Raw genomic sequence first — 26,480 nt, forward strand, 5'->3', positions numbered from 1 at the left:
TTCAGAGGATCATAATACCAACATTAACTCTGAGCTCATGTTACCTTTGACCCTAAAGGTCAGCTCACCTTAGACCCTGAGGTGGCGTCCACTGTGGATGTGGTCACAGCTGTGGAGGTCTCGCTGACCATGCTGGGTGGCCGGTGGTCTGGTGGTGGTTTGGACATGCGGGAGTTTGTCCTGAGGCGGGGAGAAAGAGAGAGCTTGAAGTGAACATAATGTTGCAGAGAACAATGGAGATGTCATTCAACTGAGAGTTCTCCTTTGAGCTTCTGTCAAGACATCAAATACTAGTCTTTGGTCTGAAGGGGCATACGTATAGGCTGAAGTGGAAAATCCTCAGAAGTAGTGTTCTGTAAAGGCTGAAATTGATGAAGGTTTTGTGCCGAAGCACTCGATCTACCATGATGGTATCCTGAGAGCATATTTGACAGGAAAATTAAACGTTCAGGTAAGACCACAGAGATCATTGTATGTAGAAGAGTGCAGAACATGTTTTCAGGACACAAAAACTGTCTGGTCCTATCCAGAACCCTTGGTGACTACCTGGGACACTAGGGGGTGGTTTGTAGTATGTCAAAGCTGACAGTAAAATAATACTTTACATGGCTGTTAACATACTGAACATAAAAGACAGAAGAAGCTGACTCGAAATTGATATAATCATTGATTATAAATAAGAAATGTCAGGCTGAGACCACACAATGTTGTACTATGAAACGCTTTTCACTTTCATGTATAAACAGCTAAAAAAGGCTTTCTTGGCGTTACCACAAAGTGAGAACCTGTCTTTCTGCTCCTGTTCATCAGCACTGGACAGCAGCAGCAGCAGCAGCAACAAGATATGAAGGTGTGATCCGACCCGCAAGGACAAGGAGAGAACCACACCCCTTTCATTCTCACAAACACACCATTTCACACCATCTCAAATGGCTCGCATTCTGCTGTCACCACGGTCAGATCGTGTCGCACGTCTATGGCTCGGCCACCAGAGCACTGGAAGAAGGGTTATTTACATGTTCCTGGGTCCAAAGGGTCACTGGAGGTTGCCTTAAGCCGTCAGAGCCTGTCTATATTATATGACTGAGCTGCAAGAGGGAATCCAGGGACTGAGTAGACACTCCAGGTCAGAATACTCCGCTCAGGTCAAGCCGGCGCAGATGCTGAGAGTTGAGGAGGTTGTTTTTTTTCCAAAATGGCACACATCCTTCTGGAGCAGCATATGGGTTACAGTCAATGAAAAAAACAAAGTCAACCAACTGCCAAGTGACTCCCTACCATCCAGAAGGTATAGAAATACCCCAAAAGTCCTTAAATAATAAATGAACAGCAGAATGTTTGACTAAATGCCCAGAACCGCTGTGACACTGCCGTACCAGGCGAGGACAAATTAGCTTTTAATCCCATCCAAAACAGATTGGAGGGGGGCCCTCCCCTCTTACAAAACAGTAACACTGGAGCTAATTCACTTTATGGCTCGTAAGCTAGCAGACACAACATTTATGACGTGACCTTGCACACACCCTCAGTTTGACCTGGACTCTACAGAGAATGACACAAGGCAGGTGCGATCAGACAAAAACAAACAGCACGTGCCTGGGTTCCTTTTGCATCCATAGAAACACAAACGAAAGACACAAGAACTTAAGAAATACGACATTTCTTAAGAAATAAAAAGATAGTGTTTTTTTTCAGCATTACTTTTTCTGTAATGAATAAGCATCCGACGTAAACACACTGCCAGCTGCCTTTAACAATGATTATGAAATGATCACTAAATTAAAGAGTGCCAGTACACCCTGCCATGGCAGACAGATAGGGGGATAGAGAGAGTCACTGGTACTTCTATATTTTCAGGTGCTGCAGTGGCACCTCTGTGTCTGTGCAGCTGCCACTGCAGTGGCCAGGAGCCAGCAGTCTGAGCCACTACCCTGATGTTATTTGAGGGTCACAGCATTACATTTAGGTCTATAGTATAAAACACAAAACAAGTGAAAAATGCAAAGATAAAAAAAAACTAAACCTAGGGTCTGTCTAGCATTACTACAGCCCTGAAATACAACAAAATTAACTGACTGCAGAACAGATTACTTGTTATGATATGGTCCAATGAAAAGTCTGGAACAGAAATACTGCACTTCGAGCTAAATACAGCATTACTGCCATGTTCTCATTTGGACAGCACTGTGAATGTTTAATGTTTCCCCATCTGAGACAGCTGACAAAAATCTTTATAGCTGAAATGGAATCTTCTTTACTGACAAGCCAGCCTGTCTACAGGACTCAGCCCAAGAATTTTCCAAAAAGCACATGAGGCCGGATGACATCAAATAGCTAAAGGAAGGGCTAGCGACGAACTCTGAACTTTGAGGAGACAGAAATTACCCATGATTCATGGGCGGGGTTGTGCAAGCACAAGCTGAGAGAGCACAGAGGGGATCCCTAAATGCCCTTCGCCCTCCTCCTAAATCATCACATCAACCATGTCATAAATCCATCCAGAGTAAATGTGATCCTGATGGTGACACAGTGTACGGGTAAACAGAAAATGAAGATTGATAGCATGTTTCAGGTCAACTGCAGACTGATCTAAACACATCATTTCATCATGAGTGTTGTGTTGGGAAATGAAATGCATCATATCCAATTTTGCTATTGACAGTGTGAAATGTGTGTAGGAAATTGAGAGTTTTAGCTGTGGTTGTCTGTGTTTGTGTGTGTGTGTGCTAGGGGGGGGGGGGGGGGGGGGGGGGGGTTGGGGGCGTCATAGGCTATGTCAAGAGAGTGGATGCCAAGAACCTTCACTCAGGGCTCCAACAAAGTGTAGCACCCAGACAAGCATGGCAGCAACACCCACACAAGCACCACCATATCTGGGCACCACACCTATTAACACTATCCCCAAAGCATCACTCACAACCTCAATTCCACCAAGCCTCATTTACCTAATGAAAATCAATGGAACCCCCTTCTCAGCGGTTACATACATCCCGAGAGTCTAATTTTATATACACTTGTGTAGCCATCCTACATTCTGACATATCTTAAAGGTCTCAAGGTGGTCGTCAACAAGCAGGGGAAAACTTACCAAAACATCAGTTTCCAAGCAGCTAGTGTGTCTTTATGCAGAGGGAAGAAGCGTTGCTGAGAGAGAGGTGAGAGTGGAAGAGCTACGCTGTTGTCATGACAGAAACCGAGCCCCTTTTGTTCTGCGGACGCACAAAAAAGGGGGTCGTAATTACTATTTTTTCCTGTGGAACGTAAGCGGTTCCCTTTGGCTGAGGTGTCAGGTGGTGTCCAGAACCGGGGCGGCACACAAAAGCAGCAGGGAACTACTGTGGCTCTGCCCATGGAGACTCTGCTCCACAGTGGAACAAAACTAACCTCCTGACACCGGCTTTTCACTCTCTTTCCCCCCACGCATTGGCAAACATCCAGCTATTTTTACAGCACGTTTGCCCGGGTGTCAAGGGACCTGGTCTGGTTTTATTTGCGCTTTCATATTGTTTACCTCCACCGTCTTTTGAAGCGTTTCTCTGGACCTAGTTGAGCTATGTGACAGTATTTCGCTGTGGAAGGCTACGGTTCATGCATTCCAGGCTTCTGGCCAACTAGGCCGTCACCTGAGAGAAACAACCACATTCTTCTCGCCGCATGCTTGACCTCTTCATCTTGATAGTGCCACTCCCGAGCAAGGGCACATAGAACTCAGACTACTGCACTTGTCTTGTCCCTATTTGCAGTCGCAAGTCTTGATAGAGCACACGGTAAATAACCCACGGAATGATGCTCAAATATTATGATTAGCAAACACTGTTATAGCTGAACAATTATTTGCTCAAGATTAAGAACAGGGTCATGCAGTTGATGCAGGATCACGTCTCACCTCCTCCACATTCTTTATAAAAATCGTCCTGTTGTTCAAAATGAGCCTCAGAAGGGACTCAACAATTTACTGCACTTCCCTTCCCCTACACAAAAGGCAACTGAAGTATTAATGTACCACCAGTGTTATGGGGATAGAGGCAATTAAGGCTTGGCTCTTCCAGTGCCAGTCCACACTTAAAAAGTAACAGTAACAGTAACAGTAATGCAAAACATCAGAGGAAATGAATTATCACCATGACTCAGTGACTCTCTGTAACTGTCGACCCTTACCACAAGAAGAGCAACTCTAAATTCACAAACAGTTTCAGTTTTAGGGTCTTTGGGGAAACAACACTGCGAGAACTCTAGAATAAAGGTGTAAGCTGTTTTGTGTACGGCAGGGCTATTATTCTCCTTTAGGATATGTCTGATGGCTCTTTGGTGTAATGGGAATCACTGTTATCTGGTGTGTTCCTTCTGCCAAGTAAATAATTTAGACAGTTGCGTGGCCTCCTCTGTTCTGGGGAGAGTGTGCCGCTATCTGCAGCAGTCAGCCTTTGTTTGGGAGACAATGCAGCATGGCCGAAACCGCTGGCCACATTCAGGTCAAATGATCACTTCAATCCTTCCTCACAACCAGCAGATCAATACTCAACCCCTCAGCTGTGAGACACATACAGAACTAACTGACTGTAGCACAGTATACAATCTCCTTGGTTTTAGCTAGCAAGGTTACTACCGAACTTGCGTCTGCAGAATTTCATCAAGGCTTCACTGACTCACTGTTACTCGTGACTCCAAGGTGGACAACAATATGCGAGCATACTTCCCAAATGCCTGGCTGCCTCCTTGGTGCCAGGAGACAACACACAGGCTGGCAACAATTAGCATTCAGGTTGGCCTGACAGAGATTCAGCTTGTGGGTGAGGACATAGCTGCAGAGCCAGCGTGTTTTTCCCTTGACCACCACATGCCACAGCTGCTAGGCAGGGCTCAAGTCTAAAACTAGAGTGGGGAGGGGGATGGAGGTGGTGGTGGTGGTAGGGTAGGAATGAGAGATTCATCCTGCAAGGGATGAGAGCAGGAAGGAGGGAAGGAGTAGGAGATGAAGTAAAATAAGCAGGACTAGAGTAAAAATAGCAGCCTTGAAGCAGCCAGGCCACCAGATATGGAGCAGCTCTGATAAGTCGTGTCTCTTCAGCTCCTCTTCCCTCTCAAGTGTCCCTCTGAACATTCCGGGGTCGAAAGACACAAACAGCTTTACCAATGGAAACGGCACCGCAGGAGCCTCTCCTATCCAAAGTGGCAGTTCTTTAGATAAGGTCCTTACCCGCACAGACCCCATGCCAGCCCCCTGCTGGGACGTTGTGCAAGTCAGAATACTGCAGTGGGTTAAAGGAATGCCACAGACGTCAGTGGTCGGTTGAAGCTAAAGCTCGGCATTGCCCAAGCCTTCCCGTCTGACCAGTGCATATGGCGAGGCTCCACTGGCACACTCAGTCACTAATGAGCAGTATCAATCAGGACCTGCCAGGAGCATTTGGCTGCCCTGTTCCGTGCCTGTGAAAAATGCTCTTGATAAGCACTTGTTATATTCACATAAGCGTTCAATTTTGTTTGTCTGTGACTGTCTGTGTATCTTCTCTGCATGTCCTCACCCTCTGCAAGTGAAATGTTCATACCAAAAAAAAATAGAAAATGTGCTACCAGGCATTCAGATTTAATCCGAGACGAGGGAAAACAGATGACAGAGGTGACTGTAATTCATGTAACCTGTTTGTGTGTTTCCACGGGCAGGGATTGGGGATAAATCTTTTTTTGTGTGTTCATGCAAAAAGCTACACCGCTAAACTCGCTCAAGGTATTAGCAAGTCATTGGACAAGCCCAATCATGGCGGAGAATGTAAGCCTTCGATCTAAAAGCTCTCCTGATGATGTACAAATCCCAGCTTAGTGGAGAGAGACCCGGCGAGAGAACGAGGTGTGGGCTGAGAAGAGGCACTGCGCAGAGGTGAGAGAGGAATACGAGCCGACACCGCTATGGCACACCTCGCATTAGAGGACAGGTTTGAGTTACTGCTTCTGAATACGTACCGAAACACACAGACAGACACAAATGCAGACTAACACCTTGAGGACAGTTATGTGTCACATCATGGCACAGCGAACTGCTTTGAGATCTAATCATGGCAAGCAGTGCATCTGTCAATGGCCCAAGGACAGCCATCCATAACAGCAGGCAGCAACAGAAGCACTCAAACATAGATCACAGGAGTAAACATGACTGCCCTCACGCCACCAAACTCCCGCTGTTTCATCTCTGAGACCGACCAAGACATGAATGGCTCAATTCAATCAGCTTTACTACTCTGGCTATAAACTGAGGATCATCAATTTTACCTATTGAGGCAGTGTGCAGCAATAATAATAGCCGTCATTATCATTATCTTTTGACGTTCAGGGCCAGATTTACGACACCAACTGTGCCCGTAGTCAAAGGCATATGTGAGAGATAGCTGGCTCATTACCATAAATTCAATTACAATCATAACTTTTTAACAAAAATACAGAAACGTTGGAACTGCAATCAGGGGTTCGGCATGTGCACACGTTATATGGATTGGTGAAAAAGTCATGAATAAATCTGTGTTCATTAGAAGTCAGGCTGTCATCCTTTAACCATGGTTATTACCATTATAATGATCAGTATTCTCCTCTGGGTCAGACTTTAAAAAAATGCAGCATTCACTGCGGTTAGTTCCTGAAGTCCAGCACTGCGTTTGTAGTGTTCTGCAGGAAGACTGCTACAGAACCGCTCTAATCGGACCCGATTGCTGTCTGCTCTGCCCTTCTCCAGCTCACAACCTTGGTGTGAACAGTGGCACGCATACGTGTAAGAATGCTTATCTGCTGCAGAGGAGAGAGAAGAGGGGGAGCACTCACTGTTCCTGCAGGATGTAGTCGGAATTTTCAGGCGATATCTGTCCCGTCACGGGATGCCGGAAGGCGGTCGTCCTCTGGTTGTGACTGGAGAAACCAAGCAGATGGAGAAAGACATAGAGAGATAGATAGAGAGAAAAAAAGGAGAATGGGGAAAAAGGGAAAGAAAAATGACGTTAGTACCTCACCATTAATCAAATGTGTTGAATGTGTTGCCACGTGCATGGAATCAGATTGGGCATTCAACAGGAGGGCACCAAGTTTGCAAAGTTGCGCTGACTTTCCCGGCCAAGTGCGGTATGTGTGGCCGGGCTGAGGCTGAGCCAATCCCTCCTCGTATTCTTCCACAAAAAGTGTGCGTCTCAGCACAAAGCCCAGCCAGAGCTGCAAGTTTATTGATTTCAATTACATGGGGTCATTCATCGCTTTAACTAGAGCATTAAAGCATCGGACTGTCAGTGGCTAAAATGAGAGAGGGACAGGAGGCGAATTTGTGGCGGAAAAGACCAGCCTTAATGTTGTGACGTGGTCCCATCGTTTATTTCACGGCGGTGTGGAGTAAAGGGGACCCGACAAAAAAGATCTGTAAGGGCCCTTTGTCAATCAGACAGCTGCATTGGCAGGGTCCGAGGGATTGGTTCCGCTTGTGAGGCTGAACGAGTCTGAACATCAGGCTTCCTCACGGAACGCTCCAGGTGAGCAGCAACATCACATAAACACTAGCTGCCTTATTGTGCTGACTGCACTATGTCCAATACCTCCTGTGGAGGACTGGTTAGAGGAGATTGCCCATGTGTGAATGCCTGAGCTGGGTGCTATTGTTGCTGTGCAATGAGACAGACAGACAGACAGACAGACAGACAGACAGACAGACAGACACTGACAGACAGACAGCTGCTATGGCACGCCAGGGACAGACACACACTGCTCTGTCCCTTTGCTGCACTTAACCTTCACACTCGGTCTTGTCCTTACAAGTCTGAATACAGTAACTCTCTGCTGACTTGCATCCCCCTGTAACATTGAAAAGGATCCAATGTAAAAACAGACTAAACCAACTGCCTTCTTAAGACCTAATGATTACATTGTTTTGTACATTCCTAGTTTATCATAGACATTCCCGTCTACTAAGCCATCTCTGGAATGATCCGGAAATGACCTTGTGTGCCACTGACAAGAAGAGAAGCATTATACTGTCAGGTAAGATACCGATGTTCAACAGTAAGATATCAATGTTTAATCAGGTGTACTCCATATTAAGCATACCAGGCCAATTCCACTCCATACACCTCCATAGATGTGAAATCCTATCTCTAAAATCATATATTGTCATAAAAACAATACAAACATTACTCCATATGATTCACCTGCAGAGAAAAATATGACTCTGTTCTCACAATGTTCAAATTCAACAGCCCTGGGAAATACAGGACCAATGTGTCCCCTGTGGTGATAGGGGTCATCAAACATGTATCATTGCCAGGGGCAATTCTTGGCTATTGAGCCTATTTCATAAAACAGATGGGTAGAATTTGAGAGAAGGGCCCATGTGTCATGTAGTGCAGATGAATGAACATTTATATTGAGTGGTTTTACAAATCAGAGGGTAAGTTTAAGATTTTTTGTGAATCACTGACTTTTTAATCAAAATAAATAAATAAATGGACTACTAGGACTGAATTTTCAGTGTGTAGGACTTTACATATTAGTCGATTTAGCTAACTGAGCTAAATAACTTCAGCTAACTGAGCACTGATTTCTGCATTGCTCAAAATAGGGTGGAAATGATATCTTCCCTAAGCAGCTACCCTAAGTTTCTGCCATCTAGATCACATACAATCTACATAAATACCATTTTCCAAAATCAACAACAATACATGCCTCAAGCAATGGACACAGAACTGGGCCTCGTTTCCCGATAACGATGTATCTTAACGGCCTACGTGGATTTTCGCGACATCGTACACTAAGTAGCACTTTGTATTTACGTGCGTTTCCCAACCATCAACTTAAAGTCAGGTGCACGAGCGCAACGTGCACGAGTTCTTAAGTAGCTCTTAGGAGCTGTTTACGTCAGGTTAACCTGTTTACGTTAATTGCTGTGAAATTAGCTAGCCTATGCGTGCATCGAACGTGCAATGTGCACTAAATTCGGGGCAGGGATAGTAACGCCATCTCCAGCAGAGAAGCCTATTTAAACTGTGTTCCCATTGTAAGGACATTTATTACGATCTGTCTGAGAGTGGGCTGTCAAAGCTAGCATCATCAAAGTCATACAGTACAGTAGGTTACATACATTCAATAAAATTAACCTACATTTGAGTCCAACTGCATGACCATTCTTGCCCTACACTTACCCTTACAATAAAGAAGTGATCCTATTTCAACCATAACTTCATTTTAAATAATGTCTTTCTTTATGACATTTAGTTTATAGTTTAGACAGCAACGTTGACATCTACAGTATATTCAACTGCATCCACTACATAATCTCAAACTTTATTTGTTGGTAACTCTCCAAAAAGGCTACCATTAACACATTTCTTAATGAAAAGGAAACATGCATCACAATAATACTTCAGTGTAACCTGTACCTATGTGGAGTGCAAATATGTCTTGCCATTACACTACCCAACAGCCCTACGTCTGCTAACACTACAGAATGCATAATTCCTACGGGCAATGCACTAGTTTTGTATAGCCTAATCTTTATTTTCAAATACTCAATATTCTTTATTTCTATTTTGATGGGAATAGGCAGGTGAAACAATGACATTCTCATGATGTGCTATACACAGAAACATCGTTTGGATTTCTTCTACATAATATACAACCATCTAGCTAGAAGCTACCATATAAGCCAATGGAGTGGTGGCATAAGCGCTAAATGTGCCATCAAACTACTGTTTGAAAGCTTCAGTCAAGACCTAAATACTCTGCATTGGTCGCGTAGCACATTTCCGATCAAACCGAGTCATTATAAACATATAAAAAGTTGTGTAGATAGCTTTATTCATGTAAAATATTCCTCGCTTCAAGTAGCCATGTTTTTTTTTTTTTATTCCCGTTTCTTCCGAACGACGGTCGAACGACGCCCCTGGTGGATTACATCGCTAAGTGTGAAGTTACTACTGGTCCTGACCACACGTAGAATTCCTCTCAATGAAAGATACACTTAAGCTAAGTGTGGCGTTGGGAAACCCGTCTGCAACGTAGGAATCCTCTTACGAGCGATTTCAAGTGCTTTTTAGGCTAAGTGCGCGTTCGGGAAACGAGGCCCAGAACAGCAGGTTAGCACACAAACGGGTGCCTATCTTTGCCCTCAGTGGGAGGCTAAATGGAAAAAGTATCCATCAAGGCAGCCGGGGAGACAAATAGTGTGTGGTGCCTCCCTCTATCTCTGCACAGCTATCCGACAGAGCCTCACCGTGCTCTCCATTCACGCTTAGCCACGGCACGGACAGGAGCCATTTGTCTCCTGAGTGGGGAGTACAAAAACCAGACCTGCTCGCGGCGAGAGTGCTGTTAACATGCACACCCCGCCCCCCTCCACACACACACACACACACACACACACACACACACACACACACACACACACACACAAACACACACACACATTTTCTTCCAGTCTTCTATCTCTCCTGTGCACCCCCCTCCTTCCCTTACTGAGGGTGTGTGTACCTATAGGGCAGATGTGTGCCTTGCATCAGGTCTGGGGCACGCTGGTATTGTGCAGGTAATGGAGAACAGGCTGTTACTCAGGCAGAAACATTGCACAGACACAAATGGCTTTTGATGGATACAAATATGGACATCTCTGAGTGAGCACAGACTGCATGTGGGAATGTGAGCAAATAGACACAGCCTGCCTCTCTCGGGTTGATTGACGCATACTGTGGTGAAAATGATGCACAGCAGTAGTTCACTGTAGAGGAGGACGACACAGTGCAACACTTTTAAGACCCGCTATAAATAGTCAGTGTTGACACTCAAAGGAATGGTGCTTTTGTCCAAAGACACACGATAACACAGTCAACACACACATCATTTTGATGGTGTGTGTGTGTGTGTGTGAAGGGTGGGAATGGGAGTTGGGACTGTGGCACTGTCACAGCTGTTCTGAGCTAAGCTCCAGGAATGGGACCCATGTGTCTTCTGAGGGCCAGCCGAGATCCTTAAATACTTAGCCTACTTTCTCATGCATATCATATGTTTTTTAAGGTGACATGAACAGGGTGTTCAAAAATAATAACATACTTAAGAGCAAGACATCTGGTGACCGCTAAAAATAGACCTGGAGCTCAGAGTGCCACTGAGGAACTAAACAGCAATCCAACGGAGCAGCAGTATATATGAAAAAAAATTGTGACTCGTGAAAAGCAATTTCTGAGCGAAACCTTCCCTAATAGGGAAACCTAAAAGCACAGCACCTTTTAGAGAAGACAGAGGGATGATTCACTCTCACTCACATCCGGCTACATTGCATAGTCATAGCGTATCAAAGGGTGGACAAAATCACATCCCGGAGATTTATGGAGTGCTAGTTTTCCAAAGTTCACCGTCACTGCGGTAAATCACAGAGGGATTATGGCACTAGGATTGTTTGCCCTGGTTCACCGTACACACACAAGCACACACACACAGCCAGTCACTCTCTCAAAGACACACAATAATTCAGTCAAAAACAACCTCTCTCTCTCACACACACTCACACACACACACACCTTCAGTTCAGATGTAGGCTCTGTTCCCAATGCCAGCGTGCAATTTGCTGAGCTGCTGCAGTCTCATACAAAGGTTCCCTCCCCCTGTCTGTTAATTGGGAATCTGCATTCTTTGGCCCCTTTGTTTCATGACGGATTACTTCCGAACTACTTGTCAAGGAATTCTCTGCATTACCGGGGTGCAACGCACAAACAGCCCCAGCACAGTGGCCGTGTTTGTTTTTGGCAACGCTGGATTTGCACAGAAAGAGACCTCGCTCCGTCCACAAGTCTGACATGAAAAATTAACTCTTGTTCCGCTCCAGTGGGCTCTTTGTCTCAGGCCATGATGGCTAAAACACACACTTCAATTAATCTCCATCCCCGGCCAAACTCTGCCTTTCCAACACATTTGTCATGCACCTGCGGACAGAGAGGCCGAGTCCCACAGAAGCACTAAGCCTCAGTGATAAAGTCATCTTTTGGAAAAGAGCCAAGTAAAGCCTTGTTTCAAAACCACAGTAAGAGCAGAGCTCCAAAACACCTAAGTGGGCAAACTCTTCTGGCGATGCCTGTCTAATTAACAGTGCCCAGAAATACACTGGGCACAATGACCTCATGAGCTACGCCTTTGGGGGTTCAATTCCCCTGCTCCCCTGTCTCGGGTTCCTGTGTGAAGCCTCTGTGTGAGTGGCAGGCCGTGCTTAAAGGGAATACGCAAACATGACGTGAACCATGGCAAGGGTCACACACACACACACCGGCACATTACACCCATTATCCCAGCTAGCGCAGGTCACATGACAGGTGCATTCCTTCGTAGTAGTAGTTAGGCTCCTTGGTCAGTCATTCCACGAAAGGAAAACAGAGAGAGAGTGATACTGAGTTCCGACCTGTGTGACATAACCTCTCAGCTCAGGCCAATAAATAACTTCTTATCTCTGTGCTGAGTTACCAGCTTATTTCCAACTCCAGGAAGGGATGTCAGCTCAAATCTCATATTGATAATAATCTATCAACAAAAACAATCTAATTGGTGTTAAACATCGTCCTTAAATCAACTGCAAACACATTTTAATTGAACAACAGCTTAATGCTTTTTATACAATATTTCCCATAAATATGTAACTCCCTCTTTTCAAAACACAGTGCTGCCATAAAACTGCAACAAAATCTCTGAGCTAACCAGCACGCGGAGCTCAAAGATTTAAGTGCCACTTTTTGGATCTGACACTGTGCAGTGTCAGAGCCTTCAGTAACTTTTGCCCTTAAGTCATAGCAAGCACTATATTAAGCAAGCACTCTTTATGTCCCCACCACATCTGATAACAATCAACGAGACTGACAAGCAGCCCTTTAAACACTTTTAAAATGCCCGTTTAGTGAGTGACTGTTTACACCGACTCCCAGATGAACTACGGCAGGATTTAGGAGGGGGCAGGTTCTCCCATCTCTAGAATGCAAATTTCAGAACACACACACAGTGCATGTAGGATACCATCAAAAGGTTTCCCTTAGCAACTCAATTAATTCCTAGATCCTATAACTGATTTTGGAGAGGGCTTATTATCGCCATCTTCAAATCGACACTGAGAGCGCTTGCTTAAAAGCACGATGAGGAACGCAGCAGAATTCCGGCGAGCTTTGATCTGATGGACCCCTTGGAGAGCGGCCGCCAGCGCTTCCTTTCCCGTTTTTCAACTGCGTACTATTTTGTCAGCTGTGGAATTCCTCCCCTGGAGCGCGCCGGCCAAAACACAGTTACCGCCGCCAATTTACATAGTCCCTCCCGTGGCGCCGGGAACGTTCAAACTTCCAAGAGTCCAAGGTTCAGCCTGGCGTGCCATACTAAATTACACAGCAAACAACAGGCTCAGTCTAATCCCTTATCAAATGTTTTGTCTAAGCCCCCCTCTTGTTGGCAGCCGAGCCCGGGGGGTGGTGGAGGATGTGGGCACCGGGGCCACAGGGGGCTCGAGCCACCAGGGACCCTTCCCGGGACACCTAGAGTCTGGGATGGGTGTCCAACTTCCCCTTCTCTGAGTGGCAACAGCCTGAATCAAATACACAGAAGCCCACATGGAGCTACAACATCACTGTTCTGCTAGGAAAACACACTGAAGAGCTCCCTCTCCCTGGGGAGCTCTCCCCCCTATCCTCACCTTGGAGCGACACAGCGCAGTGGACCACAGCTGTCTCACCTGGAGCTGAACAGTCAATTATGTACTTCCTCCCTCCTCCATTCCTGGGCTTCTACTCATCCCATTGGCAAGGGAATGGCACGGATTGAATTGGAGCGCGGGCAAGGTCTCCCATGACAGCTGCTATCCCGGTAAAGCGATAAGTTGGGAGCGTGATCACTCCAATCTCCAGCGCTCACTCCCAGGAGGCACCCACGGCCCCGAAGTTTTCGCTTGCAGCGGAAAGTATCAGACGGGAGGATCACAGATCCAACGCTCAGACGCCCAGCGTAGGACTGCCTCAGAGCTTATCTGATCCGCACCCCCTCCTCCTCTTCCACCTCCTCCACCCTCCCCTAAACTCACTCTCTCGCTCGCTCTCTCTCTCTCTCTCTCTCTCTCTCTCTCTCTCTCCCTCCCTCCTCTAACACACTCACCTCTTGAAACAGACTACAGCCCAGTTCTGGCAGGATTGGCCAGTAATAGCCGAAAGAGAAGACAGGAAGATCCTCCTTTTCCACTGCCCCAGATAAACTCCTTTTCACCTGTCTCTCCCTTTCTCGCACTGCTCCTCCTTTTCCTGTTCTTCCGTTGTCTGTCCAGCACTAACACATTCTTTCTTCTACTGTGCCAATATGCCAGTTTGCCAGAGGACCAATTGCTGTGCTGCTTGTCATATTTTCCTGGCATACACATTTGTGACCATGCTATTGTTGTTGCGAATATCCTGTCTGTGTGAAATGACTTTGACACTGGTCCTGGTCAGAGGAAAATAACGGTCTTGTCCTGATTGGTCAGACTGTTCATGTTTGGATCTGCCACAGCCAATCACATTCCACACACGCTCCCTCTGTGCTCCTGTGTTACACACTGTAGCAGAGGATAGTGGAACGTGTTTCCAGCCGGTTAGCAACATGCTCAGAGGAAACAGACGATTGTAAAAAAAAAAGTATTGAGCTGCATCCCAAACACACACACACACTTGGGACCACTTGGCATTGTTGTCTTTACCGCCATGATTGTTTTCTTCTGCTAAGAACAACGTCAGCATGAAGTCAACCATGGAGGAAAGAAAAGGAGGAGTGAAAAGGAAATATGTAAGTGTGCCAAAAAGGAGAGCATGGGCTGTTTACACAGTACAAATATTGACTCAGATTCATGACCAGCATTTAATCATGAAGGGAAGGACTTGTGTGCTCTTGGCCTTGGTACTAAACTTTCAAATAGAATGCAGAGAAAGGGCTTTTTTAGTACCTGACAATCAACACACAGCAGATGACAAACCAAAACCGTGAAGGCATCAAATGTCTGCCCACCAGATGCCATACCTGATAAAAACAAACTTAAAACAGCAGCTGCCAAATGCCTTTGCCCGCCTGCTCTGAGAAATGTATTAAAGATGTTGTTCCTCAACCATATCGCTTAAGTCCCAATCTAAGCTACATGGGTTTCAAATTGAAATTGTGTTGTCATCAATCAAGTGAAGTGCAAACGGCAGCAGAAAAGGTAAAGCTTCATTCATTCTCATGCATGTAAAAAGGAAAATATGAATGCAAGACGATGCAAATACAAAGAGCTCACAAACCAACAGTTCAGCTGAGTCCGTCTACCATGTAAAATGAATTACTGCAACAATGCTTATTAGCGGGAGAGCACAAGTTAAGCCCATTAAGTAGATAAGCAAGTGAGGATTTATTCAAGTCTATGGTACTTTATCAGCCCTCTATGCACAACGTATCTCTTTCTCTCTCTCTCTCTCTCTCTCTCTCTCTTTCTCTCTAAATACAACAATAAGATGCTAAACCAGATTTAATGCAAACGACCCTAATGTGAAAAACATACAGCACGTGACCTCCACACACACACACACACACACACACACACACACACACACACACACACACACACACACACACACACACACACACACACACACACACACACACACACACAAATAAACAATTCAGGCCAAAGACAATCCTCTTGATCATGACCTACATGAAGTTCACTCTGCAAGTTGACCAGCAGGGTCTGCTCTTTCCGTCGTAGCCACGGGGAGCGTTCCCTATTGGCAAAACTGAGGAATTTGTCATGGGGGTGTGATCTGGTGCTGAGTGACAGTGTTGTCCTGGCACACACACACACACACACACACACACAGGGTGAACAGGGTCCTTCCAGGGTAACAGCGCTGCTTTGTGGCCACTCTGGTTTGAGCCTGGCCAAGACTCCAGCATATGCCTCTCCAATGCCAGGGCACTTGGCACAAAATGGCACCATCAGGCCCAAACATGCCTCTCAAAGAGATAAACAGAGAACTCTACCCATTGGAACCTTGGTGCCCCTGGCATCGAGGGCCGTGAAAGAGCATAAATCAGCCCCCCCCCCCCCCCCCCCCCATATTATTACACAGCACTTTTTACTCACAACACCACACATACAGTGCCTTCCTTACACAAAAGATCTGCAGCTCTCACCGGCACAAGAGTTGGAAGCTAATTAGACTGAAGTGAAAGGCATGGACTACCAGGATAGGAGGAGAGGCTTTAGCTGAACAGAGGCTCGAGACTGTGTTCACTAAACTTGGCAGGAAGCAGACAAAAACAGTACTGGCCCAACAAAAAAGACCTGGTAGCAGAGCAACTGAGGAGAAAATCAACTAAAAACACAGAGGACATGGTCAAAACATTCACATCCAATTCAGCTGTGCAAGTGAAGGGCCAATGAAAAATAACACAGAAGAAAGCAATTATTCTCATCAGAGAATATCTTGGCTATATTTGGCTATTGTAAAAAAAAAAAAAAAAAACCTTGTACAATTGTTGTATTGAGCAGCCAAGTTATTGTGCTGTTGAAAAGTGTTCACCTTGAGTAGAGTATACACTTAAAAGTCATACAAATGGAAAATCTGCAGTCATTCTGTTGTCTTTGAGAATCTTCCATCAAAAACAGAGTTGTAAAGTTCCTTTCAGATTGATGATTCAATGTAAACATTTATTATTCCAAAACCATGAGTTTTTCTTCATCATCTATACACTATGGAATCATTTTCTATCGCTTTTTCAGCAGTATTACATGCTATGCTTCATGCTAGCTTGAGAACATAGAACATACCCTTAAGGCTTTCAGTCTGCGCCACTGGAAGAAAACTCATTTGAGCTTTAACTGAAACACACAGAGACTAGGTTTTTTTTGGTACCAGCATATCCAAAGCTGAAAACAACATGCTCTACAGGGAGGAAATTAACTGAAAACAGAGTTTTGAGGAGGCTCAGTCGTCAGCCCCGCAGTTCAAAGCAAACATCCCCCTTTACGAGCTGCGCCTGAGTGTGTTTTCCGCAGGCAAAAAACTCGCCCATCCCGCCTCTTTAGTGTCTCATATTAATATTAACTTGTTCCATGGGAACTTTTACTATTTACTGAGAGGGACATAAAGGAACATAAATGCCCATCCACCGCAGAGAGCCCTCTTGACAAAGTTCCAGGGACTCAAGTCTTCACAGAGACCTCAGGGAAATGAAGGGGCCATTGGACTATGGTGGCATCAGCACTTCTAATACTTCATTGGCACAAAATTAGCTGACTGTTAAATATTTATAAAGGGAGATTTGATGTGATTCCTCACAGAAACCTCTGCTTTATGGCCCCTGCGACCAGTGTGAAGACGTGATGTTCAAAGGCACTTATCCTGGGGATGAATAGAGACAACAATTTGCTGTGACTGAGGAAAGTTAAAGTTATCTAAAACAATGGGGCGTGGAGGTTTGGGGAAGGGCAGGGAGGATCGATGCAGAATTCTGCAAAATTAGGAGGAAGTAATGAATGCAGGGAAAGTCCAGGCTGTGTCCTCACGCTTAGCCTGCCCCAGTCGGTCGATGTGATCGGCAGCCATCAGGGGGGAGGGTGGGGGGGGGGGGGGTGTCACCCTCATGTGGACTCAACTCAACCCTGCAGAGCAGAGCAGCCAGATCAAACATTCTCCCTCAACGCCCCATCTAAAGGCACAGTTTACCCCCCCCCCCCCCCTTACACAAGCACTTCTGGGGAAATAAAAGCCAACACTCTCTGAAAATAATCTCAGTTTCCTTCCATTGTATGAAACTTGTGTGTTCTGCTCTCAGTGCAGTTAACATCCCCACCCCCTTCCTCCTGTCCCAGCATCGCTGTGCACCTTCAGCTCGCTCAGCAGGCCAGCCACGCTCCGTGTTTGGACCACATTAGCAAAAACATCACGTATTTCTCAACAACTTCCGACATATATCCAGCATGTTAGGGCAAACATACACACACAAACACACACACACACACACACACACACACACACACACACACACACACACACACACACACACACACGCACACACACACACACACACGCACACACACACACACACGAAGGTGCAAGCTAGACATGAATCAGTCAGAGCGAGGCTAAGGCATGGCCTGCTTTGATAAGAGGATGTGAAGAGCAGAAATTGACAAGAGGGTGGGAGGATAACACACACACACACACACACACACACACACACAAATGCGCATGCTACATCAACAGAACTGCAGAGAGAGAATAGACTACTGTCTGGAGACTGCACCATTCTAGACATCACAACACATTTTCTGGACCAATTAAAACTACAAAAATCTAAATCCTCTTAGCATGCTCGGGACCTAACTAACAGTGTGAATAAAAATGCATTCCTGCAACGATGGGATTATGAACATATTAAGGACAAATCTGTTTAAACTCTTTATGTAGGTCTGAACCTACTGTAACCCATATGATACATACAGCAGCCACGTGTACTTCATGCACTCTATGACAGGGAACATCTGTGGTACCCTGAAACTGGGCCCATGTGTATTTACAACAAAGCATCCGATCGAATAAAAAAAGAGAGAGAAAAAAATTATAATTCAAGAACCTTCTAAAGGCTGTACAGCAGAAATGTTCAGCTATGGCCCACTGCCCTGAAAGCCAGTGGCTTATGGGGGCCGACATCCCTTGAACACCGCTAGATATCCCCCCGACTTATGCACGCCAAAGACTTTTCTGCGGACCGAGCTCCACGTGCTTCAGATAGGAGACATCAAAGAGCTGTGTCCGGGCTGGGCTGGGCTGGGCTGGGCTGGGCTGGGCTGGGGAGTGGGAGCAGGAGCGGGGCACGGGCCAAGGAGCATGCTGGGAAGCAGGTTCTGTCCATTCGCTGAGGATTGGCTTTAAATAGAGAGGGTGATGACACTCTCACAGAGGTGAGCGGAATCACACTCCAGTTCACCCTCAGCCTCTTTTGCCCTGTCCCCCCCAGAAAGAAAAGACCATCTCATCTCTTTTTTTCTAATCTCTCACCTAGTCTGAAGGTGGAAAGATGGCTCTCGCTGAGACTGCCATTCTACACCAGTAGATGAAAAAAAAGCAAAAAAATAACAGAACACTAACATCAAGTGAAAAGTGAAACGGGGACAGACACGGCATCTTTGGCTCTTCAGGCTGTAGTCATGCCAACACACCACTCTGCACCACCAGCCAGAGACAAGGCAGCTCATTCCGACCCTCAGAATTCAATTCTCCAGCCCAGAATGAGACACTCAATCTTGATTGCTGGGCGGTTTGCTGAGAGTAATTGAAAGAAGCAATGTGCGGTGATCTTGCATAGCTAACCGACGAGAAGCTCACTCTCTTTCTCACTCGACCTGCTGTCCATTTGGCTGAGGTAATAAGGAGCACCCAGAGCCGCGGGGTCTCAAACAAACCCCCAGGATGTCTATTAGCACAGCCTGACAAATAAGATTGTCATATCCCGCGGGAAATGAGAAAAGTGAATATTGATTATGCCAGACAAAACAGAGATGTTTTAATCCGGACATGCTGATCTAACACAATGAGCAAAACAACGTCCAGACATGTTGAAGTAGCAAATAAATAAAATTACCAATGGCTAATATTGTCAGCCTTGTGTCTGGTTCAGCTGGTCCTGCTGCATCATTAGGAAGACTGTTACAGAGGAATGGTGGGGACCAGCCTTAGATGCTACACTTTCCCCTCTGCAACTTTCTCCCTCATTTCATGAAACTATAAATGCCATAACCAAAGTGAAGGCTGAAGTAAAAAAATCAAACTAAAATGTATTTACACCTGAGAGAGTTGTGCTTCTGATGCAGCCAAATCTGGAAACATCAACACCAACACATCAACAACACATCAATATAGGAATTTTATCAGGACATCAAATATTAATCAGTATTGGTGGAAGGTATTTTTACAAATTCAACCACAGAGGCAAATTGCAATCAAGAATCAATAGAGAGGTGGGTGAGCAAACATCACTTAGTACGTGGGGAGAAATGAAAAGCTCAATTTCACTGAAAACCTCCTGCGTACACACTGGGAAAGGGGGTGATGTCAGCAGGAAAGGAGCTGTGTAGGGATTTATTACATTGGTCAGGGGGAAATATTTACCTCTGTGAGTGCTGACAGGACAGAATTGAAAAGGAAGAAAATATTCACAGACCTGTTCATGTGTCGAACGGCCAAATCAAATTGGCTGTGTTAATCGTGGTGAGCTAGCGTCTGTCTTAGGCTCTGTATTATCTATAGCGAAACATCAAGGAATAATGAAATTAACACAATACCCAAGAAAAATCAAACAAGGCTTTGAGGTCACTCTCAGCGCAGTGTTTTCCCATGCAGAGGTGGGGACAGGGGCAAGGTTGGGTGTGTGAGACAGAGGGTATGAGGACGAATGTTAACGTCTTTCCCAGAAGAACCCACACTTTTTCAGCTCTCCAACACTGACATGGTGGCTGTAAATCAGACTCAAGTCCCGGATCAAGCTAGGGTGAATCTTGTATGAGCTCGGATCCAGAGTGGATCAGTTCCTCGAGCAGACAGCAGTGTGGCCGGGTGGAGGCGAGGGCCCCCCGGATGGCCCCTCTAATCCAGCTCCAGCACTGCAGGGGGAGTCCGGAGTGTCTAGAGCTGAGGCCTCACTGGGATCTCACTGAAGCCCGGCCAGATGAAGCAATCAGGCAGGCTTTTGACAGCGGCAACACACAGCTACCCAAAGCTCAAAAACACTCGCTACATATGCATATGAACATGTAAGTACAGGGGCGACGGTGAGGAAACAAATACATACACACACAAACACATATGCACACATACACACATATTCAGACACACAAACACACATACTCACAAACTGAAACTGCATGCATACAAAAATCTATACAAATTTGAAATCGAATAAACAACATGGTCATGTATGTGGACACACATCTACGAATGTATAAGCATAAGCCAACCTCTATATATGAATAATAAAAAACACGCAAAGCTCACTTCTTAAAGCCCATCCCTGCTCATACATAAAACATGCATGCTAAAACGAACACGCAAACATGATCAAACGCCGATACCCTGGTGAACACTGTTAGGATGGTCTAGGTCAGTGGTTCTCAACCGGGGGTACACGTTATTATACTGCTCTTCAGAATGTTCCAAAAGTTCCGTTGATTCGTATGGGCCATATGTGTGTTAAATGTCTGCGTTCGCAGGTTTGTAATTTCTTGATATTCCCTGCTGTGAAAAGTTTATGACCGCTGTCATTGGCAACGTTTTTTTTTGCATGTAATTCACATCTTTCATATCATTCCGCAAGTAGTCCGGTCATGTAACGTAACGGAAGCTCATTGAAACTTGAAGTCAGAAGGTGGGTTGCTGCGCATTTGCGTGAAGAACAATTTTTTTCTTAGCGGAAATCACGAAATGGCAACAAACTCATTAGAAGTCGTTTTGGCAGGTGACTGTAAAATAAACGTTTTTTTTTTTCGCGAAAAGATGGTAGCTGAACACACACAACTGCTGCTGCACACACACACACACACACACACACACACACACACACACACACACACACACACATACACACACACACATACACACACACACACACACACACACACACACTCTCTCTCATCCAAGCTCATCCACGTTAGTAAAGCATGCGAGTACAGTGTGTGAGGTTTTAGTAGCTGGGTTTTGTGTCGTTTGTTAAAACAATGGATGGAGCAGTCGTTTCCAACACTCTTCAGCGTAGTAACACACATACACACACCCAAACAGCGGTTCGTGAACGTTTTTGAACCCTTCAGATTTTTCTATGTTTCTTTGTTGGTTGACACACTTTTGGAGAGGGTAACAATGGTCTTGAATTTCCTCCATTATTACACAACTGTCTGCCTGTGGATTGGTGGAGTCCAAACTCTTTAGAAATGGTTTCGTAACCTTTTCCAGCCTGATAAGCATCAACAACTTTTTCTAAGGTCCTCAGAAATCGCCTTTGTGCCTCGATACACTTCCACAAACATGTGTTATGAAGATCAGACTTTGAGAGATCCCTGTTCTTTAAATAAAACAGGGTGCCCACTCACACCTGACTGTCATCCCGTTGATTGAGAACATCTTACTCTAATTTCACACTCACAAGGATCATTTCCCTCAATAAATGAATGACCAGGGATAATAATTTTGTCTCGTGTTCAGTTAGGTTCTCTTCTATTTTTAGGATTTGTGTGAAAATGTGATGATGTTTTAGGTCATATTTACACAGAAGTATTATAAATTCTAAAGGGTTCACAAACTTTCAAGCACCACCGTATACATAATATATGTACCAACTAAGTAAATCCCCATTAACATTCACACAGACCTGCTACATAATGCAAATGCTCATAAAACCACATGCACATTAAACATGTGCATACAAAATGCTGACCCTAATTCTCTCACCATCTGACTGTTAACTTTAACTGGTTAGAAAAGGATAGTAACTAAAGACCATTGTGTGTGTGTGCGTGTGAGTGTGAGAGAGCGAGAGTCAGTGTGTGTGTGTGTGTGTGTGTGTGTGTGTGTGTGTGTGTGTGTGTGTGTGTGTGTGTGTGTGTGTGTGTGTGTGTGTGTGTCTTCGCAAGGCTATTTCTTCAGCCATTACTGGTAAGGACCAAGGTCGCCACCACAGCACAAACTGGGCAAAAAGATTCATTAGGCTAGCTGGAAGGCATAAAACCATCGTAAACTATTCGAGCAAAGAAAATGTGCTCTCATCAAATACAGGCCCGTCGACGGCGCAATAACTCGACATGACAAAGAAGGAGGACCTCAGATATTTACAGTTAGGGGGGACTATGCAGCTGTGCAGAGCAAGGAAACAGTGTGGGCTGAAATTGATCATAGTTCAAGAGGATCCACCCCACCCAGCCCAGCCCATGTCCCCACCACAGTGGAGATTCCCCCTAAAGGCAAGTAAGTTTTCCAGGAAAGCAGAGCAGAGAGAGAAAGAGTGGGAGGAGTGAGCTGGAAGATGAGATGCAGTCACCGTCAGCCCTGCAGAACGTGAGGAGAATGACACTCTCCTGTTTACTGGACTCATGCAGAAATGAACAGAGTGCAGCGAGTGGGAGTGAGTGTATTTGTGTGTGTGTATGCGTTGGGGGGGGGGGGGGGGGGTGATGAGAGAAAGAGAAAGAGAGAGAAAGAGAGAAAGAGAGAAGGAGAGAGAGAGATGGGATGACTGAGCGTGAGGACAGTGTTAAATGCGCACTTTGATCCATTTGTCAGCAGGCTCAGCCGCATTCCGATACAGCCCTCCCCTGGTCCACTGCACCGCACCGCACCCCCGCCTCCTCTCCGTCACCCCCCCACCCACCTCCCCAGCTCCTGGAGACTCCTGGCATCCGCCAGTGTGCTACATCAAAGCCCCATAGACACAAGGACGCAGCATAACCCCCTCCCATCCAACCACCGCTGGCCATGCAGGAAGCCAGACATTCCTCACAGGTCACAGACTTCCTGTAGCTCAGCCCCTCCTACCCATCAGACCCCGTCACGGCACACCAAGGGGGAGTTATGGGAGGTAAATGTCTCTCCGAAGCTAAGCTAGTCCACAAACATGACAGGCCCTGATTATAACTTCGGGCCCTGATTATAATTTCGGAACCTGATTATATCTTGGTGTAGACATGTTTCTGTCCCCAATGCAAAATAGGGCCGTAAATGGAGTGGAGTAAGTTGGATTAATATGTAACAAAATTAAACCGTGTCCAAGGACTAATGAAAAAAGGGAAGTAGAGAGAGAGAGAGAGAGAGAGAGAGAGGGAGAGCTGTCCCTGTCTGGATTGCCAAAATAAACCTGTTGTTTATTTCCCACCAGATAGCTGACCTTTAGAAATATTAAGACGTGCTCAATCAATTTGGCCTTCTAATTAAATTGTGCGGTTATCCAAACTCTTGCCTCATACAGGAGGGTAAAGATAATAAATAACCAAGGCAGAGTCTGCGAAGTTTAATTTCATGATTTACTCTTCTCATAGGCTTCCCTGAGAATAGCTACAGTCTACAGGATCCATCATTACACTGATAAAATGTGAGTCTGCAACAGCTTATGCTATAGGCAACTATACCCAGCAGATGAGCACAAAGTAACTAACACTTGGGCTTCTCAGTGTAAACAAGACCAGGCATCACTGCATTTGTGTTAATGTTATTAACAAAAACTTGTGCTAAGAAAGGGGCTGTCTCTTGTCATTGAGTGACTGAGACTGACCCTGTGTTTATCTTGTTGTGCTGAGCATATCATAATGACCCTGGAGGTATTATTCAGAGAGGGTGAGGAAGTACCACCCTCATTCATTTCAATGGCCGATGCTATGCTTGCTACTTAAATCCAGGAAATATCAAAATTGCAAAAGTGCATGTTACCCTCCCTGCAAAACACAGATATACAGTAAACTTGTGCCGCAGCAAGCCAAGTACGCACGTTCCCAATTGGCCACGACTAGTTTTCGACATCCACCAATTTACAGTTGACTAAAATTTGATAAAAGACTAAACTTAAGACTAAATTAAAAAGTAACACTAGACAGCATGCACTTTCAGTATTTATCAAAAGAAAATAAACTAACTCTTTGGGGGACCAACCACAAGAATACATCAATGGTTCAATATTCTGTTTGACATCCCAGATCTAAAACAAACTCAAAATAAATGTTGTCACTGAAATAAAACTTCTTCCTCTGAATAACATTGGAAGTACAACACATCCTGGACATGGCCGCTTCTTCTTGACATGTGATGGCCCTCTGGTCAACCATGTTTACAGAGAAGGACAGGGGATTACTCATGTGGTCCATGCTTACAAGCTCCTAGTGCTGTTCCCACTCATCTCTCCAGATTATGAATGTTTTAATTCCACTTCACTGATGATTCTCAGGGAAGACACAAAAAGGGCAGAGAGCTGGGCAGCTCCTCTGCACACACACAAGCAAACATGTGCACACACACATGCATACACACACACACACACTTGCAAACACATACACACAAAGACACATGTGCGCGCGCGCACGCACACACACACACACACACACACACACACACACACACACACACACACACACACACACACACACACACACACACACACACAGAGCTAGCTGCATTTGTCAATGATACTACCCCTGCAAACCTAAGTAGACTTGTCACAACATAAAAGCCTGTGCAGTACTAAAACAGATTTACACCGGGAGCGGCTCCCTTCACACACACAGAGCCCACACTAAAGTGCGCTTTGGCAGACACTGGACATAAAGCGTCTGCACTGTGTCTTGATAATGCACCGGACAATCCGTAGGACATTCGCTAACTCACACCCAAGGCTGATTTATAGGCTCCCAAAAAAAGACCCAAAAAAAATCAAACTTGACCGCATGTGGGCGAGCCGCATATACTGCTACAACAGAATATCAATTCCTGCAGTGTGTCCGACTGTATCCTTCCCAGTGTTGAGACAAGGGCAAAACCACTCCCAGTGCGAGCAAAAGTCACAAGTCAAATCAGTATCAGAGGGGAATTAGGAAAGGACTACAGTCTCCTCCAAGATCCTCATGTGAAACAAATGGCTAACAAAATGCTATGCACTTGGCACTGAAGTGTTAATTCTTAGTTTTGATCAAACATGCAGTTTAATCTCATGCAGCGCCGTTCAGAGAGCAAGAGGAGGGCAACCTTTCAAACGGGGATAAGGCAATATGTGCACTGTCTAAAAAAAACATTCTCCTGAGCAGCCATTTTTGTTCTACAGCTGCTGCTGATGTCACGATCCATTAGACGGAAACCCTTGTGTTGGTGAAAGGTGCAATTCCCTGTGTTTCTCTTCTCCTCTCACTCTCTTTGTATCTTTTTCTGTCCTTTCTCTCTCTCTTTCTCTCTCTCTCTCTCTGGCTGCAGTGTTGCAGGAGATCTGTCAGCTGTAGGTAAAGAGAGAACATTCACAGTGTATATTTGCCCTACCTGCATAACTTCAGATTCAGCCCAATGCAGGAGCATCCATCATCTTCCATGCAGCTGTCAATCATTTTAGCCCCTCAAAGTGGTCTGTCCTCCGAGTGACTCCTTTAAAGATTGCAGTCAGGTGTCAGGTGGCTAGACTGTGGATGTGATCTCTGTCTCAATGACAAGCCACTGTGGAGGACCGCGGCTCTCCACTGACCCGATACACACAGAAACATATGCACACACACACACACACCAGACACACACACACACACACACACACACACACACACAAATTGCATATGTTCACATCTTGGTAATCTGCCTCAACTCTGATCCCTTCAATCTAACAGCAGCAGAAAGAAAATCAAACATGGGCCTGTCACTCGTCATTCAGGACGACTGCAAGCTATGGGGGAGGGGGGGTGGTACGTGAGGGCTTTCGTAACTTTCAGGAGC

At 45.5% G+C, this 26,480-nt stretch overlaps 1 protein-coding gene across 10 annotated transcripts in view; it reads right to left on the reverse strand.

The window, feature by feature from the left end:
• plekha7b (pleckstrin homology domain containing, family A member 7b) overlaps positions 1–26,480 on the reverse strand; it is a 90,433-nt gene that overhangs the window by 39,517 nt on the left and 24,436 nt on the right. For 7 of the 10 annotated variants that reach the window (XM_080844012.1, XM_080844010.1, XM_080844009.1 and 4 more), the window contains exons 4-5: positions 6,811–6,894; positions 69–180 (exon numbers count right to left, since the gene is read on the reverse strand). In XM_080844012.1, coding sequence (XP_080700138.1) covers positions 69–180; positions 6,811–6,894 — 196 coding nt within the window. Of the gene's footprint in view, positions 1–68; positions 181–3,088; positions 3,165–6,810; positions 6,895–13,675; positions 13,975–26,480 lie in introns of those variants that run through there. The other 3 variants (XM_080844005.1, XM_080844014.1, XM_080844013.1) reach the window with 3 other exon arrangements.

This window comes from Sprattus sprattus, assembly GCF_963457725.1.
Source record: "Sprattus sprattus genome assembly, chromosome: 8".
Lineage (NCBI taxonomy): Eukaryota > Metazoa > Chordata > Actinopteri > Clupeiformes > Clupeidae > Sprattus > Sprattus sprattus.